The 21,836-nt window shown below is 38.6% G+C and overlaps 1 protein-coding gene across 3 annotated transcripts in view; it reads left to right on the forward strand.

Moving 5' to 3' along the window:
- The window catches only part of LOC106085461 (spectrin alpha chain, non-erythrocytic 1), a 262,696-nt gene that overhangs the window by 141,512 nt on the left and 99,348 nt on the right, over positions 1-21,836 (forward strand). For 2 of the 3 annotated variants that reach the window (XM_059361018.1, XM_059361019.1), the window contains exon 4: positions 2,010-2,042. The exons of the other annotated variant lie outside the window; for it this stretch is intronic. In XM_059361018.1, coding sequence (XP_059217001.1) covers positions 2,030-2,042 — 13 coding nt within the window. In that variant the 5' untranslated portion in view covers positions 2,010-2,029. The remainder of the gene's footprint in view (positions 1-2,009; positions 2,043-21,836) is intronic. 3 annotated transcript variants of the gene reach the window in all.

Below are 21,836 nucleotides of genomic sequence, written 5' to 3' on the forward strand. Positions count from 1 at the left end.
TCAAACAAATTAAGCAATATTTGCAAAAAATGTATAAGTTATCATAAAGAAACGTTTTCTATTTGAAGGTAGAGTACGAATCGGTTGTTTAAAAGTAGGGCTTCGTATCGGAGGGGCGCCCCACCCTCAAGCAAACAATATTGGGGACAATATTGGACTCAAATTTAAAGTCTTCGAAAATACAGTGGTCACCAATAAACCCATATTGGACTATATGGCACGCAAATAAAAGGCGTTTGAAAGTAAAGTACGAAGGTCATTTTCAAATTTTGGGACACCAAAAGAAACACCCCAAGACGGAAATATGAGTCGTTTGGAAAACATAGGATTTAAATTAAACGACTTTGGGAGAATATCACGGATTTGATATATTTGGGACAAAGGGATTGGAGCGACCCAGTTTTAGCCACTTCAGTCCGCTCCAAATCTCCCATTATAAGTAAGTAAAAACACGTCAAGATAGGCCAGGCTTAAATTCGATTAGAAAAGCAATATTTATAACGCAAACATTTTATTCGAGAAATCTTTATACATTTATACATCTATATCTCATAACATTCTAGACTATATCGGACAAGGGGTTTGAGGTGTCAAAAACAACTCACAGGGATATCGGGTATTAAGTACAATTTGGGCCCATTCTTACTACCTTTAATCGCAGATCGGTCTATACGGTAGTTATATAAAAAAAGTTCGATCTGGACCATATTTAGAAAACACAAATCTCTGTTCTCAATTTTACCGAAATCGGACAACAAATGCGCCCATTATGAGCCTAAGACCATATATTGGGAGATTGGTTATGTGGCAGCTTTATCCAAATATGATCTAATCTGGACCATATTCGGTCCGGATGTCACGATGCTTTATACAATTCACTTATCCAAAATTCAGAAGAATCGGATAATAAATGCGGCTTTTAGGAGATTCCAACCTTAAATCGGAAGATTAGTCTATACGACAGCTATATCCAAATATGGTCGAATATGGACGAAAGTTGCCATAAATATGTAGTTTTCCAGTATGACCCTCTGTTTCAAATTGCATTAAAATTTGATTTAAAATGAGACTTCCAGCTCACTTTCAAACAATGGTATTAGTTGCACTTACCTCTAAATTACTTAAAACGAGGTCATTTATATGACAGCGAAAAAGATGATTCAAATGCACAAAATTTTTTTACCACTATATGCATCAGCCAAAGAAGTGATACATATGCAAAAATCATATTTCAGATATTCTATGATTTATTAAATAAAAACCTTCTCCTGTAAAGTTTTGATTTTGGCACTTACATCTTGTTGGCGGTTAGGGGACCATATTTGCTCGAAATTTGATACGGATTGTTTAGTAACTCATCTGAAAACATCTGCCGATATCCATCAAAATTTGTTCAAAATTGGATATAGCTCCCACATTGTACTTATAGGGTAGGTGTAGGGTATTATACAGTCGGCGCCGCCCGACTTTTGCCTTTCCTTACTGGTTAATAGCTCAAAAAAGCAAACAAAAAATTTTCTCTCTTTTGGAAAATTTTTGCCGTCTATAATCATAAATATTAAGAAAATTATTTTTTTTAAGTGTAGTGGCTTAGAAAATACAAGGATTTTTATTTTTTAAATTTTTTAAAAAATTTGATGTTAAAAAATACAAATTTAAGTGCTCGGAGTGGGAGTCGTGCAATCTTCCCGGAGTCGAGCCATACTGACATGACTCCGCAGCCCTGGTTTTAATGCAGTCCCGACAAGTGTGAATATCTCGAACATTCCATTAAGGAACAGGGGGCAAACTTCTCACATATCAATGAGTGCTGTACGATTCAAATTTAAGTTCAATGTTAAAGGACCTGCTTTTTATAGCCTAGTCCAAACGGCTATAAATGAAGTTTATTCGTTTAAAACAAGGTTCACTTTAATTTCTTTATTGTAGCGTTAAAACAACAGATTTTCATAATATTCATAAGACGCACAGATAACATTTACTAAATTGCTGTTTTATTTTATTTTCAGGTTAGTTGCACCCAACAAAAATGAAGTTCTCCAGTAAGTACCTAATGTATACAACACATGTAAATTCTGTTCCTAATTGTGACACCTTGTTTAGGATTTTCAAAAATTCCTCAACAATTCTGTCCAACTAAGTTTGGCATACTTTAAGGCTTTGGTGCAAAAAGATGCATTGGCAAAATTGTTTTCATTATTTCTTATCATTATTAATTATATTGCCGTCAAGATAAGGAATTAATAGTTTTCTGTTTTACTTCTGACTTGCATTTCTATGACAGTTGTTGGAGAAACAACAGCGTTGTGCCAACATTGGAATTTGTACACCCTCACACCCACAGCTACACACGATATATACATATAAACATACTATACAGCTATAAAAGATCAATGTTATGTTCGGATACATTTAACAGTCCATAAAGGTTCCACATTGTTTCTTCACCAAGTTCTGTGCTTCAAAATAGTTTTTTTTTTTTGGAGAGAGAGAGAGAGATGGAGGAAATAGAATTTTATTATCTATTGGGTTGCCCAAAAAGTAATTGCGGATTTTTCATATAGTCGGCGTTGACAAATTCTTTCACAGCTTGTAACTCTGTAATTGCATTCTTCCTTCTGTCAGTTATCAGCTGTTACTTTTAGCTTGCTTTAGAAAAAAAGTGTAAAAAAAGTATATTTGATTAAAGTTCATTCTAAGTTTTATTAAAAATGCATTTACTTTCTTTTAACAAATCCGCAATTACTTTTTGGGCAACCCAATACATGCTCCTATCTATGCGTAATCATTTTGGGTCTATTTTTGTTTTGTGAAATACATACCTTGAAGTATAGATATGATATTTTCAATTGGTCAGACAATTGACTTTGTGTTTATTGAAAAAGTCAACGTTTGGAAAATGTGTTCCTCTACACATTAACCTAAGTAATTTGGTTTGGAAAAAGTTCTCTTTTTGCATTTTTATACCCACCACCCTAAGATGGGGGTTTACTAATCTAGTGATTCTGCTACGACTTCCAATAACCATGCCATGTACCGTTCAAATCGGTCTATAACCTGATATAGCTCCCCAAGAAACCGATCTCCCGATTTCATGTCTTGAGTAGAGCTTAGAGCTGGCAAACTATCGATAATTCCAACATTCGATACTTTTGAAACTATCGTTAATTTTCCATCACCTACATTTCAAACGAAAACGAGAAGTAAAAATCATGTGATCGATTTATATAGAAGCAATATCAATGCACAGACCGAATAAAACCAAATTTAATAAAGTCAGTTGGAGGCCACCGTAGCATGTCAGCCTATGACACTGAACGCCTGGGTTGGAATCCTGGCGAGACCATCAGAAAAAATTTCAATGTTGGTTTTCCCCTCCTAACGTTGGCAACATTTGTGAGGTACTATACCATGTAAAACTTCTCACCAAAGAGGTCTCGCACTGCGGCACGCCGTTCGGACTCGACTATAAAAAAGAAGGCCCCTTATCATTGAGCTTAAAACTAGAATCGGACTGCACTCATTGATATGCGAGAAGTTTGCCCCTGTTCCTTAGTGGAATGTGCATGGGCAAAATTTGCATTTGCAATTAAGTCAGTTGGAAGTCAAGAGAAAAATCATTGTTAAAAATTGAAAATTGCGCCCTCTATAGCAGAAATGTATTTTATAGTATACACATTCAGGGTCGGATGGCATATTTTTGTTAATTTTTGCAAAAAATTTTACTTAGCCGATAGTACTGATAGAAAAAATAGCAATCGATACTTAGACAAAAAAAAAAAACAAAATATAGATATTATCGATAGTGCCATCGATATTCGCTACATTCGATATTTTTCCTCTTAACTATCGACACTATCAATGGAATCAACAAATTTGTTAAATATATTATAAAGCCAGTAAGGAAGGGCAAAAGTCGGACGGTGCCGACTGTATAATACCCTACACCTACCTTAATAGTAATGTGGGAGCTATGTCCACTTTAACGCACCACGTTTCCTCAATAAGACGATTTCGATACCCGAGTAGGTCAAATACTTAGATGTGATCTTGCACAGGAAAATGAATTGGAAATGTCACATTCAGGAGCGTACTGAGAAGGCTCACAGATGTTAGGCACTATGCAGACGGGCCGTAGGCTCGAAATGGGGCCTAAATCCAAGTAGTCTACTTGCTCTACAGGAGCGTGATTCGACCAATACTTACTTACGTCTCAGTAGTTTGGTGGACTGCTATGGAGAAAAAGTTCAACATAAGGACCATACAACAGGTTCAGAGGACATGTTGTCTTGGCATAGGCGGAGCGATGAGGACCACGCCCAATAGGGCACTGGAGACTATTCTAGATATCCGACCCATTGACATACAAATTGAGTGTGAGGCAGCCACTACGGCTATGAGACTTAAGGCGATGGGAGAATGGATTGAGGATGGGAGCAGCTCATACCATCACGGTATAATCGAGGCTACGATAGGAAACTTGGAAGGTAGGGAAGAGATTTGCGATCGGATACCTGAGATAAACCTTGAAGTCGAGTGCGAGGCACGGCTGTCTTGGCACAGTCTTGGATTGACGGAACCCTAGTATTGCCATCTGGAAGATCATGTTACACGGATGGATCAAAGCTAAAGAACAGAATGGGCCTGGAGTCTACATTGAGAACCCAGGGACTGAGATCTGTTTTGGACTGCCTGACCATAATATGATCCTGCAGGCGGAGATCCGGGCGATCACGGAATGTGTGAGGTGGTGTGGTGCTAACGCGAGGACGTCGAGTGTGAACATCTTTACCGACAGTAAAATTGCCATAAGGGCAACCAGGACTGTAAGGTCACGAACAGTCTTGCAGTGTAAGAAGGGGATTAACATCCGCATCGTTTTGCTGCCGGGCCATAACGGAGTAAGGGGAAATGAAAGGGCAGATGTTTCGGCGGTGAAGGCAAGAGGACGTCAATAAACTTAGTTAACCAGAAGCCTTTCGGATCGACGCAGTCCGGGTTAAGAGAGTGGGCAACGAATGCGCATGCAACATTGTGGAACAGCGAAACGGTCGTTAGGGCGGCGAAAATCCTATAGGGGGATCCAGATCGTGAGAAGACCAGGCTATTACTGAAAGGAAGTAAGAAGGAGGTCGGTATAGCTATTGGTATCATAACGCGACACATGGGACCACGAGCTCACTTATGTAAAATCGGTGCGGCAAGTGATAGCATGTGTAGGGCATGCGGGGAAGATGATAAGACGTTAGAGCATTTCCTTTGTCACTGGCCGGCTTTTGCGTCTAACAGATACCAGCACTTAGGTGGGGACCCTATACCAGACAAACACCAACTTAGGGGTGTGGTATGGAAAACAATTAAGGATTTTGTAAGTAGCATGGAATTCCTTTGTTAGATTTTCTTTTTCGAGGTTACTTTTTTTGTATTTAGAGCGCACAACAAGCCGATTACTGGCTTAGGTGTATGTCCATAGTGGCATGGGGCGGATTAATATCTGCACCCTTTTTTCAACCTAACCTACGTCCAATTTTAATGGACCTCGTCGGATGTTTTCAGATGGGTTATTAAACAATCCGTATTCAATTTCGAACAAATATGTTCAAATTGTTATAATTACGGTAGACAAATGACAACATTAATGCAAATTACCCAAAATCTGACGAGCATATATATGGGAGCTATATCTAATGCTGAACAGATTTCAAGCAAACTTCTCAGATATTGTGGAAGTCGTCGAGCAAAGTGTTGGCAAGATTGGTCAATAAATGCGCTTGCAGTGGCTCTTGGAGTGAAAATCGGGCAATATACATATATGGCAGCTATATCTAAATCTGGACCGATTTCTATGAAATTAACCAGTAATGCCGAAGGATATAAGAAAAAACTTCCTGCCAAATTACGAGAGAATCGGTTAAAAAATGAGCACTTTATTGGAATATTTCTTAAAATCGGACGAACATATATATGGGAGCTATATCTAAATCTGAACCCATTTCGAGCAATATTCTCAGATATTGTGGTAGTCGTATAGGAAAGTGTTTTGCAAAATTTTGGCAAGATTGGTCAATAAATGCGCTTGCTGGGACTCTAGTTAAAAAAAGTTAAAATCGGGCGAAAAACATGCCTGTACCAAATTTGAAGACGATCGGATGAAAACTGCGACCTGTAGTTCGTGCACAAATTAACATGGACAGACGGACAGACAAACGGACATAGCTAAATCGAATCAGAAAGTAATTCGGTATCAATCGGTATGCTTACCAAGGGGGTATCTCTTTTCCTTCTGGGTATTACAAACAAATGCACTAAGTTATAATACCCTGTACAACAGTAGTGGTTGTAGTGTATAAATATGTATATTTTCGAAGAAAAAACATAAAAACGCGTAAATTAGACCGCGCCTAGCTTGAGAATATCTATTAGATACCTGGATAACTATAACAGGCAATCACCTATACTCGAGCTATATTTGAGAGATTGGTTGACTCGTCTTCTATTAAGGTCAAAATAAAAGCGCGGTTGCGACAGATGCCACAAGATGAGAAAAAGTAAGACAAATTCATACCTTTTTATTGTTATACCCTCCACCATAAGATGGGGGGTATACTAATTTCGTCATTCTGTTTGTAACTACTCGAAATATTCGTCTGAGACCCCATAAAGTATATATATTCTTGATCGTCGCGACATTTTATGTCGATCTAGCCATGTCCGTCCGTCCGTCTGTCTGTCGAAAGCACGCTAACTTCCGAAGGAGTAAAGCTAGCCGCTTGAAATTTTGCACAAATACTTCTTATTAGTGTAGGTCGGTTGGTATTGTAAATGGGCCATATCGGTCCATGTTTTGATATAGCTGCCATATAAACCGATCTTGGGTCTTGACTTCTTGAGCCTCTAGAGTGCGCAATTCTTATCCGATTGGGATGAAATTTTGCACGACGTGTTTTGTTATGATATCCAACAACTGTGCCAAGTATGGTTCAAATCGGTTCCTAACCTGATATAGCTGTCATATAAACCGATCATGGGTCTTGACTTCTTGAGCCTCTAGCGTGCGCAATTCTTATCCGATCAGAATGAAATTTTGCACGACGTGTTTTGTTATGATATCCAACAAATGTGCCAAGTATGGTTCAAATCGGTCCATAACCTGATATAGCTGCCATATAAACCGATCTTGGGTCTTGACTTCTTGACCCTCTAGAGTGCGCAATTCTTATCCGATTGGAATGAAATTTTGCACGACGTGTTTTGTTATTATATCCAATAACTGTGCCAAGTATGGTTCAAATCGGTTCATAACCTGATATAGCTGCCATATAAACCGATCTGGGGTCTTGACTTCTTGAGCCTCTAGAGAGCGCAATTCTTATCCGATTGGAATGGAATTTCGCACGACGTGTTTTGTTATGATATCCAATAACTGTGCCAAGTATGGTTTAAATCGGTCCATAACCTGATATAGCTGTCATATAAACAGATCTGGGGATTTGACTTCTTCAGCTTCTAGAGGCCGCAATTCCTATCCGATTTGGCTGAAATTTTGCATGACGTTTTTCATTTTTACTTTCAACAACTGTGTCAATAGCCTAAGAAGAGATGCCTGGAAAACAACTCAACAAATGCGATCCATGGTGGAGGGTATATAAGATTCGGCCCGGCCGAACTTAGCACGCTTTTACTTGTTTTGTCTTAGTTTTGAAACTTACGTTTAGGTAATGAATTATGGTTTAAACAAAATATTTTATAAAAAAATGGTATATTTAACGAAAAAATGAGCGATATTGACGCCATTAATCGATGGTTTGCAGCTCAGTCTTCAGCCCCTAGAAGCTGGAATTTTCGTCCGATTAGGTTATAATTTTGCACTTAGGCTTTTTCCAAAATTTTTGCCAAGTGCGGTCCAAATTGGTCTATAACCTGATATAACTTCCATATAAACTGATCTTTCGATTATGCTTTTTCGGCTCCTAGGAGCTTTAATATTTCCTGGTTTGGCAGAAATTTCGAAAAAAAAGAGTAATATTATGCCCTTCAAATAAATTTATTTTGCGTAAAATTTTTCCTCCCTAGATCTTTTACAAAGTTTCTGTGTCCTCTTGTGCTTGAACTTTCATCCGGTTCATATTAAAAAACATTCCACAGCCGGAGCATCTGCATCTTAAGTAAACGTTGTTTTGTTACGCTCCACCATAGGATGGGGGTATACAAATTTCGTCATTCCGCTAATAAAATATGGAAATATTGAATTGAGACCCAACAAAAACTTGACTGCCAAGTCGATTTAACCATGTCCGTCCGTCTGTCTGTCTGTCAAAAGCACGCTAACTATCAAAGGAGTAAAGATAGGCGCTTGAAATTTTGTACAAATATTGTTGCAGATCAGTTGGGATTGTAAATGGACCATATGGGTCCATGTTTTGATATAGCTGCCATATAAACTAGGATCCTGGCGAGATCATCAACAAATTTTTCAACGGTGGTTTTCCCCTCCTAATGCTGGCACCATTTATGAGGTACTATGTTATGCCAATACTATGTAAAAACTTCTCTCCAAAGAGGTGTTGTACTGCGGCACGCCGTACGGACTTGGCTATAAAAAGGAGGTCCGTTATCATTGAGCTTAAAATTGAATCGGACTTCACTCATTGATACGTGAGAAGTTTGCCCCTGTTCTTTAATGGAATGTTCATGGGCAAAATTTGCAAATTTTGCCATATAAACCAATTGCGGATTTTGACTTCTTGAGCCTCTAGGAGGCGCAATTCTTATTCGAATGGGCTGAAATTCTATGTGAGGTGTTTTATTATGACTTCCAACAACAGTGCCGAGTAGGATCTAAATTGGTCCATAACCTGATGTAGCTGCCATATAAGACGATCTCGGATCTTGACTTCTTGAGCATCCAGAGAGTGCAATCCTTATACGATTTGGCTGAAATTTTAAGTGAGGTGTTTTGTTTTGGCTTCCTGCAAATGTCCCAAGTATGGTTCAAATCGGTATATAACCTAATATAGATGCCATACAAATCGATCTTCTTGAGACTCTAGAAGGCGCAATTATCACCCGATTTGGCAGAAATTTTGCACGTAGAGTTTTGCTAAGACTTGCAACAGCCGCCCCAAGTATGTTCCAAACAATCCGATTTGGCTGAAATTTATAACTTGGTAATTTTTCTGAAAGACATGACATATACGGTCCATAACTTGAAAGAGCTCCTATATATTTGAAAAACTCATTCAAGAACCTGTTACATGTGGAGGGTATTGTTTAACGTGCCATGCCATTGATGGGAATTCCATTCTGTTCACTTCTCTTTCATCCTATATCCCTAAAAAATTAGAACCTAAAGTGGAACTTCTTCTTCTTGCCAAAAGGAACAGCGTACAGCAAATATTCTTCTCTTCCTCGACATCCTCACAGCTTTTGCAGACCTTCAGTCTGTCAGCCTGTTTTCCGATCTTACAGTGACCTTTCATGACGGACACTATGACTGACACGCCTGTTCTAGCCAGCGACAGCAAAGCGGTAGAGCTTTTCAAGTCAAGAGTAGCCCACATAATTTTGGAATGCTTACATCCCATCCTTTGTGACCATCTATCATTCGTTGCTCTACGGGCCTGATCCTGACGACTTAACTTATATGTCGCTAGAGGCATACCAAAAGATTTCAGTTCCGCTTGAATGTGTAAGGTAGTTCCTAGTCTCGCAATCTCGTCTGCTCTACAATTCCCTGGGATATCTCTGTGGCCTGCAACCCTGAACAGGTGAATTTTAAACTAAATTTTTTGAATCCAGAAATACGTTACCCAGAGATTTAGTGGCTGTCCGAAAAGATATTTATGCCAATTGGTGTAATTACATTATAGTTTAGCCATTCCACCACTTCCTTAATTGCAAGTATCTTCGCTACACTACATTGGTCGGGTAACCTTCTCGATATGACCAGTCCAGTCCAATCGGTGTTATTACATTATAGCTTAGCCATTCCGCCACTTTCTTAATTGCAAGTATCTTCACTACACTGCATTGGTCGGGTAACCTTCTCGATATGACCAGTCCTTGTTCTTCAGAGTACGCCCCAAAGTCCCCCTGTACCTGGTCGTCTAGTTTAGAACCATCCGTATAGAAGTCTATGTAACTTTTATTACCAAACGGTTCTATCAGGAATAATGGTACAGTAATTTTTTATCAAAAAGCGGCCCCGGAAATGTGTAATTCGCACTATGTAATTCACAACATCGGGCATCGTATCAAAGATAGCACTATAGTGTCCGCAGGCGCTGCATGACCACAGCCTGACAGCAGTGCTCGCAGCAATTTATCCAGTATAGATGCACCAATGATAAGGAGCAGCATTCAATTCAGTGCTTCAGATGGTGTCGTCCTCAGTGCGGCTGTAATGCACAAACGAGCCGTCCTTTAAATCCACCTGGGTTTTGAACAGTAGGTGGACTTTTGAAGCGACACAAGACCTTATAGCTTCATAGGTCTTTAGTATCGACGATCAGAGAAGCTGTGATTGTCGAACATTTCCCAACCACATATTCTTCCGCTGATATTCCATGATACAATCTACCTTTTATGCGTTCCTTGCAATAAAGGTCGGATTATTTCCTTTATTGCTTCGATAGGTTAGGTTAGGTTAGGTTAAGTTGAAAAGAGGGTGCAGATATTAATCCGCCCCATGCCACTATGGACATACACCTAAGCCAGTAATCGGCTTGTTGTGCGCTCTAAAAACTATAAAGTAATCTCTAAAAAGAAAATTTTAAGTTAGGAATTCCGTGCTTCTTACAGAATCCTTAATTGTTTTCAATAGCTCTTACTTCGATAAGCAGTTTACTCCTTTCATTGATAACCGAACTTACCCATAAATGGTGATTGTTTTTCATTAGCATCACTTCTCTCAACGAGGTTCTTTTGCAAAAGCTGCAAAAGCGGCTTCAACCAGCAACTCAAGGCTTGAAGGCGGCATTTCTGAATCGTGTGCCATATATAAGGAAGGCAGCCAGTAATGAAACTTTTTAATTTCAAGGCTGGCTACTACTCTGTGGCTCTGTGTCTCTCATTCCCGGAAACCTACAGTAGTTCAAATTTGGGAATTATTACCCTACAAACTACTCCTCCACACGTCCATAGTTCCTAGATAATAACAACATAAAATCCTCTTCAAGCATGCTATCCTAGCCGCCTAGGCAGGCATTTCATTATCTAAATGAACTTGGAAAGGTCATTTCTCCTATTGAGTCTCGAATTTTTCAAAAAGCATAAAGACTTCATAGCTATGCTTTGCCAAGATTTATGTTTTACCTTTGACCTTTGCAGCTCCCTTTAGAATTATTTATATGATATATGATCCTTTGCTTTGATCTCTGAAACTTTCTAAAATAAAAAGCAACTAATCCTTATAATACTCTAGCTTTCACAAAGTGGGTATGTAGTACATTAATTAGTATTCCAAATCTCTTAGGCAGAATACTAAAATTTTACTGCCACCCTCGTATATCACATTAGCCCAAGATGAGACATAGAAACTATTTGAGAAAATCAACACTATTTTCTAGACCTTTTGTTTTTTCTTCTTTGTTTTTCTTTTACAATATTTATGGCCCCCCATCAGGGGCAAGTGTCCTCATCTGAGTGTGTGCAACATGGATGTTGCAACCAAACAAAAAAGAAGCTCTACAAGGGCAAACAGCGACACGCTGTACATCCATCATCCAAGTGGCAAAGAGAAAATATTGAAAACAAACTCCGTCCATCCTTCCGTTATTTATAAAAACATAAACAATACCTTCGCAAGAACAAGCATAAAACGATCTGGAAATAGATCTACTTCTCCGCTACGGAGTATTATTGCCAGTATTCGTCGTTTGCTGCCGCCAGGCATTAAATGAAACAGCGCAGATGAAATGAAAACGCCAGCCATCACCATCGAAATCAAGTTCATGCTAATGAATCCATCCATCCGAACTGGAGGAGACAAAGACAACACACTCACTCTCAGTTTACGCAATATGCAGGGCTATTCTGTCTAAGGCCCTAAAAACGTCTTCAAAAAAAAAAAAAATAAGAATAAATAATATACAACGATATTTCACTCCGTGTATAGGGGAAGCCACCATAGCCTGAATACCTGGGTTCAAATCTCGGCGTTGAACATCAGAAAAATTGTTCAGCGGTGGTTATCTCCTTACTTAAGCTGAATACATTTGTAAGGTATCCTTCAATGTTAAAGTTGATTTAGCAAGTGGTGTCACTAAGTGGCACGCCGTTCGGACTCGGCATAAAAAGGAGACCCCATACTGTTGAGTTAATACTTGAATAGGACGGCACTCTTTGATTTTTGATCGCAGTTTTGATCTTGCCTACTTTGACAACGCCGTTGGCCATTTATGGCAAGGAAGTTTTTTATCTCAATTAAGATTTAAGGCCTCCCAACAGAACGGCAAATATATTTTTACAGCTCCTTTTATGCCACGGGCTGTGTAATGACTTCCAACATACGTGCCAAGTATGATCCGAATTGGTTTAAAAACTGATATAGCTCCCATATAAACCGATTCCCGGATTTGACATCTTGAACCCCTGGAAATCTCAATTTTTTTCTGTTTTGCTGAAATTTGGTACGTGGGCCTCTGTTTTGACTTCCAACATTCGTGCCGAGTAAGATCCGAAACGGTCTGTAAACTGATTTCGCCCCCGTACAAACAGATCCCCAATTTGGTCCGATTTGTCTGAAAGTTGTCTCAAGGACTTCTATTCTGACTTCCAACATTGGTGCTGAATATGACCCCAATCGGTTTATAAACTGATATTGGTCTCGGATATGTCTACTTGAGCCCTTAGATGCCTCAATTTTCATCCGATTTGAAATTTGGCACAAAAACTTCTGTTTTAACTTCCAGCATCCGTGCCAAGTATGATACGAATCGGTCTGTCTAATGACAGAGGCCCCCTTAAATGTCGCTACCCCGCTATGAATTCTTGAGACCATAGAAGCTGCAATCACATCTCGATTTGATTGTTACAAAATAATTGAAAACAATCTGAATGGGGTATTACCCAAGGGTACCCAAGAACCGGCCCGGCCGAACCTAGCACGTTTTAACTTGTTTTTATTTATTTACTAGCTGTTATATAGCTGTAATACTATATTTGTAGTCTACTCCCGAACACTTTTTATTTGAGTCCCATATTATTATGATCGTCTAATATGGCCACTTGAACGGTTTTGTTTTTAGGGCGGCCCCTGGTAATTACACTCAATTTTTAATATTCGATAATCATACTCGTACCCATGTCGTCTCGATCGGACCACTTTCGTTTTTGGGCGGTTCTTTTGGTGCGGTTTTGAGCTTGGGGCAGCGCCTTTCATTTGAGTCCCATGTTGTCCCGACGGGCCACTTTCGATGTTGGTCAGTACTTTTGGGCCGGTTTTGGGCTTGGTACAGCTTCCCGAATATCTTTCATAAACCGATCTTCCGATTTGACTTTTTAATATCATGTTCATACTCTACTCCCGAATATCTTTCATAAACCGATCTTCCGATTTGACTTCTTGAGTCCTTACAACCCCCAAATTTTGTCAGATTTGCTGAAATTTTGCATGTAGTGATTTGTTATGACTTCAAACAACTGTGCTAAGTACGGCCAAAGTCAGTCTATTACCTGGTATAGCTCCCATGTGAACCGGTCTCTCGATCATCCTTGTTCGGTTTCTAGAAACTTTAATGTTTGCTGGTTTGACAGAAGTTCGGTATGTAGAATAAAATAATGCCCTTCAACTAAATTTATTTATTTAATTATTAGTTCCAACATATAATAAATATATGCTCAAACACAGAAAGGGAGAAGCATTGGCTGCTGTGGTCATCAGCTTAAACAGTTACAAGAATTTGTTTATAACATATAATTTTTACTCAGATAGTTAAATTAGAATGTATTATAAAATTGAATACTATGTTGATATTTTCAATAAACGGGTTCCTAAGAATTGTACGTTGATATTGAGTAAGAGAAACGCATGTTTTTATGAAGTGTTTTACAGATGGAGGGTTACCACATTTCGGACAAGAGTGATTTAAATTTTTATCTAGCAGGTGTCGATGTGTTGCATTGGTATGGCCCATCCTAAGACGGCTAAAAATCCGAATTTTTCTCTTATCAATATTTGTGGGGTAAACTGGCGTTTCGTTGCTAGAATTTATTACACTGTATGGGGTGTTGTTTTTGAAGTTCCATAGTTCAATAGAAGTTTCCTGTTAAAATCCATTCTTTCAGTTAATGGATCTGTTATCAGCGGTGTAGAGCACCCATATTTAGCCGCGGAGTCTGCATGTAGATTCCCGGGGTCAGACCAACATGCCCGTGTATCCAGGAAAGAATGATTTTATTATACCCTCCACCATTCTGTTTGTAACTACTCGAAATATTCGTCTGAGACCCTATACAGCATACATATTCTTGATCGTCGCGACATTTTATGTCGATCTATCCATGTCCGTCCGTCCGTCTGTCTGTCTGTCGAAAGCACGCTAACTTCCGAAAAAGTAAAGCTAGCCTCTTGAAATTTTGCACAAATACTTGTTATTAGTGTAGATCGGTATGTATTGTAAATGGGCCATATCGCTCCATGTTTTGATATAGCTGCCATATAAACCGATCTTGGGTCTTGACTTCTTGAGCTTCTAGAGTGCGCAATTCTTATCCGATTGGAATGCAATTTCGCACGACGTGTTTTGTTATGATATCTAACAACTGTGCCAAGTATGGTTCAAATCGGTCCATAACCTTATATAGCTGTCATATATAAACAGATCTGGGGACTTGACTTCTTGAGTTTCTAGAGGGCGCAATTCCTATCCGATTTGGCTAAAATTTTGCATGACGTATTTTATTCTTACTTTCAACAACTGTGTCAACTAAGGTTCAAATCGGTTCATAACCAGATATAGCTGCCATGTAAAGCGATATTGACTTCTTGAGCCTCTAGAGGTCGCAATTATTATCCGATTTGAAATTTTGTACGACCGGTCCTCTCACGACCATCAACATACGTGTTTATTATGGTCTGAATCGGTCTATAGCCCGATACAGCTCCCATATAAATCGATCTCTCTATTTTACTTCTTGAGAATTGCGCCCCTTATTCTTATTCGAATTGGCTGAAATTTTACACAGGTCTCCAACATATAATTTAATTGTGGTCCAAACCGGACCATATCTTGATATCGCTCTAATAGCAGAGCAAATCTTTTCTTATATCATTTTTTGTCTAAGAAGAGATGCCGGGAAAAGAACTCGACAAATGCGATCCATGGTGGAGGGTATATAAGATTCGGCTCGGCCGAACTTACCACGCTTTTTCTTGTTTTTATATTCAACTAGCTGACCCGGGCCCGCTCCGCTGCGCCTTCTTTTACTTTATATGGAACAATAGTTTCCTTGGAATATTTATTTTCGACAATTAAAGATCTTTTGGTGAAATACCATGCTAACTTGACTAACAGTTTAACAATATAAGTGCCTTTATCTGAATCCTATATGATCTTTATTGGTCTACGAATTGAGGTTTGGATGTAAGGTGTACTCCATTCTAAAAATACTTCATTTCAGCCCGATATTCTCATGATGTCTGATTTAGTGGTGTTTTCGGGGGAGAGGTGGTCCCCCAGATACTTGGCCCTGAAAAAATATCAGCATCGTGCTCTCTCTCAAATACCATTTATTTAAACCCCATAAGCTTAAGAGGAGTTTACAGGATGAGACGTCCCCCAAACACATGGCCCCAAAATAGGTTATCAAATTCGTTTTCTAATCTCAAATACCTTTCATTTGAGCCACATATTGGCATGGTCGAAACATTTTTTTCCCTTTGGGAGTGTTTTGGGAAAGGGGTGATGCCCTATACACATGGTCCTACATTTGGATATCAAATTCGTATTCTACTCCCAAATACCTTTATTTGAGGCCCATATTGCGATGGTCAGCAAAAAATTGCTGTTTGTGGGAAAGAGGTAGACCCCCAGACAACTGGTCCCGAAAATGGGTATCAATTCTTGCTCTACCCCCCAATACCTTTCATTTAAGCTCCACATTGGTATCGTCGTTAAATATGCCAGATTAAGGGGTGGTTTTGGGGATTGGGGTGGTCCCCCAATCACTAAGCCCGGAAAATATGTCAGCAAAGTGATCTATTCTCATATAACTATATATCATTTATTTGAACCCCATATTGCCATTGCCCTCAAAATTGGATATAAAATTCGTTTTCTAATCTCATTTAAACAACTTATTGCAAAAGCCAGCCTAAAAACTATAAATATTTAGTTCCACTCTCTTTAAGACCCAAATTATCTTGGTGAGCAAATACGTCCTATTTGGGGGTTGTTAAGGTGGTGGGACGTCCGCTAGACAGTTGGCCCCTAATGTTGATACCAAATACGTGGTCTACTCCCACACAACTTTAATTTGAGCCCCATATTTCCATAGTCGGCAAACATGGCCGGCTTGGGTGGTGTTTTGGGGGATGGGCGGCCACTCAGTGCGTTGGCCTTGAAAATATATATCGGATTCGTGTTCCACTTTAAAAGCCTTATTTGAGCCTCATATTGCAATAGTCAAAAAATACTTACTATTTGGGTGGTGTTGTGGGGGTGGGGTGGCCCCATAGACACTTTTCCCTAATATTGATATCAAATTCGTGCTTAACTCCCAAAAGACCTTTCATTTGAGCCCCATATAGCTATGGTCGTAAATTTTTCCCCTTTGGGAGAAGTTTTTGGTGAGAGGCGGCCCCCCAAACACTTGATCCCATATTTGGATATCAGATTCGTATTCTAAATTCAAATACTTTTTATTTAAGCCCCATATTCCCATGGCCAGTAAATAAGCCCTGTTTGGGGGGTGTTTTGGGAAAAGGGTGGACCTCCAGAAACGTGGTCCCACATTTGGATATCAGATTCGTATTCTACTCGCAAATACCTTTCATTTGAGTCACATATTGCCACGGTCGGTAAATGTGTCGGATTTAGGGGTGTTTTGGGGCTTGAGGTTGTTCCCCTAGCACTTGGTCCGACAATTGGATATCAGATACGTTTTCTTATCCTAAATACCTTTCATTTGAGTCCCATATTGTCGTGATCGGTCTAAATATATGTTTGGTAGGTTTAAGGGTGGGGATGCTCCCTAGGTACCCCATCCGAAATTTGGATACCAAATTTTTATTTTTAGGGTACTATATGAGAACACACAAAATTTCGCACCACCCATCTCTGAGATCTGGCGTTTTTGAAAATTAGGGTAAGGGGAGGGTCCGCCCCCCCCTTCAGATATCAAAAAATGTAGTACCCAATATTCACCACGGGGTCATTATGCACCATCTGTGAAAATTTCAAGAAAATCGGTTCAGCCGTTTCTGAGTCTATAAGGAACAAACAAACAAATCTACAAACAAACACAAATTGATTTTTATATATAAGATTAGTTCGTCGCGAATCATATTAATTGATGACCATAGACAGTTTGAGGTATTGGTGACTGCTTTTAAATCTGACAAGCTGTCAGAAATAGTTATAGTCTTCTTTTTAGTAACTATGGCGTGATCAATTGCATGCAAGATGCCAGCTGTTTCTGCCGTAAATATAGATGAGTACTTGTTGAAGCATTTTACCCCTAGCATATTTCCAAATTTATGAACAACTGCATAAGAGGTGTTACCATCGTCCTTGGAAGCGTCTGTATATAAGAATTGCCAGTCAGTATGTTGAGAGACGTATTTTCTGTGCAGCTGGGTGAATATTTCATTCGCAGTATTGTTTTTGATATAATCCGCAAGAGAGAGTTTACAGCTGTGTTCTAGATACATCCAAACAGGATATTTTAAACGGTATTTGGGTAGCTTCTCTCAGAAGTTCAACACATTATTTTTAACACAGTCGTGCATGATATGTATGGTAATCTTGGTTTCCTTTTTGCTATTAGAACTTTGGAAACTTCAATATCGGTAATGCTATCGTTAAAGAACAAAATCTTTGGTAAAATTCTATATCTAGAATCTAAAAACTTTTCCTCCAAAGACGGTAGCCTGGACTCTATAAGTAAGGTTTTGATGGGTGTCGTACGAAAGGCGTAGATGCTATTTCGAATACGTTTATTATATAGGGAGTTTATTTGAAGCAGGGAGGATTTTGGACGGTTTCCAAATAAAAATAGACCATAATCAATTTTGCTCAGTACTAGCATTTTTACAAGGTAAGTCAAGGTGTTTGTATGAGTATGGCTTTTGGCAGGTATAAGATTTTTTTCAGTTATACCAATTGCTCCTTCCATCGATAATTTTTTTTTCGAATATAATGCCTAGAATTTTAAGTTTAATTTTAATGTTGTGGACTGACAGATCACCAGGCCTGCAGTTGTGTTTCCTGCAAATATACAGTATTGAGGACTTATTGGATGATAATATGGCAGCTGAAACTTTGGCCCAGTTAAAAATATCGGATACTATGCTCGAAAAAAATGGTTGGTGACATTGTTGTCTTTGGTAGGGCTTAAAATATATAAGTCATCCGCATAGAGACAGCGATATAAGTTATTAACCCTGGAGATTGTCGTACTTATTTGATTGAAGGCAATTTGAAAAAGGACCACGGAAAGAAGAGAACCCTGCGGTATTCCGTTATATAGTGGATAATTATCGGAGTAGAAGTTGTTAATTCTTACGCGACAGCTTCGTCTAGTTAAAAAAGATTCGGTGAAGTTCAATATTTTGTATCCAACTCCCCATGCTTGTAGAGATTCCAGAATAATGTGAATGCCAATGCGGTCGTATGTTTTTTAAAAATCAAAAGCTAAGGATGGATGCGTGGATTTTTGGCAGAAAGTGCTTTAGTAATAAGATAGTCGATATAAATTAGGGCATCCTCACAGCCCTGATTTGTTTTGAAAGCAATTTGATTTAACGCAATTAATTTGCGGGAGCTTAAGAACCATGATAATCGGCTAGCAATTATCCGTTCTAACACTTTTGAGAGACAAGGTAACAGTGAAATAGGTCTATCTATATCCGGAAAAGTCGGTCTTGCTTTTCCCCGGCATAGGCAAGGGTATAATAATCGCGGATTTCCAAGAATGGGTATGAAACCGTTGTTAAAAATAAGATTATATAGCTTGAGCAGTTTCGATTTGCTGGATAACGACAAGTTTTTTATTAAAGCGTATGGTATGCGGTCGTGCCCAGCGGTATTCCCTTTTACTTTATTTAAAGCTAACGACAATTCCGCCATGCATATGTCGGTGTCAATTATTGTAGCTTGTTTGTTGCATGCTTTAATGCTGAAATTAGAAGGTAGTTGATTCTTAGCATGGCAAAATTCTGATGAAAAATTATTATCCGACGAGTCACTAGACCAACAACTACCAAAGTAATTGGCTATGTCTACAGGATCGTTGAGAATTGAGTTATTGGTTTCAATGCGCTGTGAATAGATGAGAGGTGTTCCTGTTGGATATACGATTTACCTTATTCCAGACCACTGATAGTGTTGAATCCCTGCTGATGGTTTTAGTAAAGTCTAAATAACAATTATTTTTAATTTTTTGCTCACATATCTGAATTTAGCATTTGATTTTTTATATAAAATTAGAGTTTCCATTGTTGGTTTTTTTCCAAAATTGTCTGTAATTTTTAATTTTTTCTTTTCTCAAGTAATGGAGTTCGATATTCCACCATGGAACAAAGTGTCGTCTCTTTGGGCAAGGAGTTGGAATGGACTTATTTGCGGCGAGCCTAATGGCTTTCGTGAAGGTGGCATTCACTTTATTTGGATTTGCTAGGGTAGGGACATTATATAAATTCTCGGCAACTGAAGCCTCGTATGATGACCAGTAGCCTTCTTTAGGTTCAGTCGGGGAATAACTTTATAGTTTGACCAATTGGAACCGGTAATAATGTTGGTAGTTGTAGGGAAATGATCACTGCTGTGGAGGTCCTCAAGCGAAGGCGAACAGCATGTTACGTCAACATTAGTGAAGGTATTAAAAGTTGGGAAATGTGTAGGTTATTTTGTATAAATTTTTCACAGATTCCATGGTGGTGGGTTCCCAAAATTCGGCCCGGCCAAACTTAGCACGCTTTTACTTGTTTTATCTTTTTTTTGAATATGAAAACCGCAGAAAAAGTTTGCTGTTTTAGCAACAAATTAGTGCTGTCCCATTTTTAGCAGAGAGTTTTGCTGTTTTTACTAACAAATTTCTATGAGTGCATATTAACCGATCGTCGGATTGGACTCTCTAGACTCCTCAGTTTTGATTTGATTTGGCTGAAATGTCGTTTGAGGTACACTAAGGTACTCCAAAACTCACTGCAATTTCGACTCAGAGGGGCTTCATTAGTGGCTACATCTTTTAACCTGGGTGGCTTACATTTTAAATTTAGTACGTGAAGTACACCTAAGCCCTCCAATACTCAAACCAAATCCCATCCATATTTACACATAAGTAGATATAGGGTCTATATAAAAACACTTTACCGGTTTGAGTTCGGTTGAAGCCTCAATTTTCGCCCGAGTTAGCTAAAATTTGGTACTTAAAATACAATTATGCCCTGTCACAACTTTATAAACCAAATGTCGTACTAATCGAATATACAATCCATATCTCAACTAATAAAGGGCCCCATAGAGGGCCTGTGAATGCATTGTATTCAACGCCGGTTCTCATTGTCAAGCACTTTGGGAAAGACTCTTTGGGAAAAACAATGAGCTGTGATAAAGGTCGCTGCACTTGCGTGCTATTTGGTCTATTGAATGTCCGTCCATATGCTAAATTTAACACATTGTCTATGAAGGCATAAATGCATGGAAGCATTTAGGTGTAGATACCGGTACTCTTTTACGGTCTCTTGTAATAACTTGATGCTGCTGCTTCTGGAAGATCCCTCCGTTTGATGTTGGTGTTGAATTGCTCATTGGATTTGTTGTAGGATTGGTTGCACATTTCTGAAGCCAGATGCAACAGAGTTGTGTGGCATTGTTATTTATATTTATATTTATTATGTTCACCATAAACAAAACGTTAACGTATGGAAGGGAGGGATGAATGTGCTGTTCGTCGTTTGCATTTCACGCCGAACATGTGGCTGCCATACATACAGAGAATTCGTATTCACTGCAAAGGATGTGTTAACGGAAGTTTTGTGCTGTTATTTTTGAGCATATCAAACAATAAATTAAGGAAAAAGAAACACTATATGAAAATACGTAAATGAGATAAATTTAGGATAATGGATGAAAGGCATAGAATGAATGAAGGAAATAATTAAAACGAAATAATCAATTATATAGTTTTTAATTTTAAAGAAAAATTACCGCAAACGAACGAAATAAAAAGTGATAATTTTATTTTAATTGTTTAACTATTTAAGAATAAGATATTAACGGTCTTATTCACAAAACTTAAGGCCGTAAAAGTTTAAGGGAAATCTGAGAAAATTTCACCAAGCACATTAGCTCCAATTTAAAATTTTAATTTACAGGATATATTTTTTGGTATGCTTAGCCTTCAGCCCTGGTAGATGATTTAGCCATGTAGGTGCGTTTGTCGCTCTTTGTATCTGCCTGTCTGTCTACACGCAAAAAAATTATTCGTTTTTCGCCAAGTAAATTTCTTTTTTGAAAAACGTATTATACCAATTATATTCTACCAATTATAAGCAGACATCAGTTGTTAATTCAAACTCTTTCAGGGTTTATTTGGATTTATTTCGATGTTATTATACACGCTTATATTAAAAGCCTTCCACGTACGCATGGTTTTGTGTTATGTTCTGCTGT

Source organism: Stomoxys calcitrans, chromosome 1 (assembly GCF_963082655.1).
Source record: "Stomoxys calcitrans chromosome 1, idStoCalc2.1, whole genome shotgun sequence".
Taxonomy (NCBI): Eukaryota; Metazoa; Arthropoda; class Insecta; order Diptera; family Muscidae; genus Stomoxys; species Stomoxys calcitrans.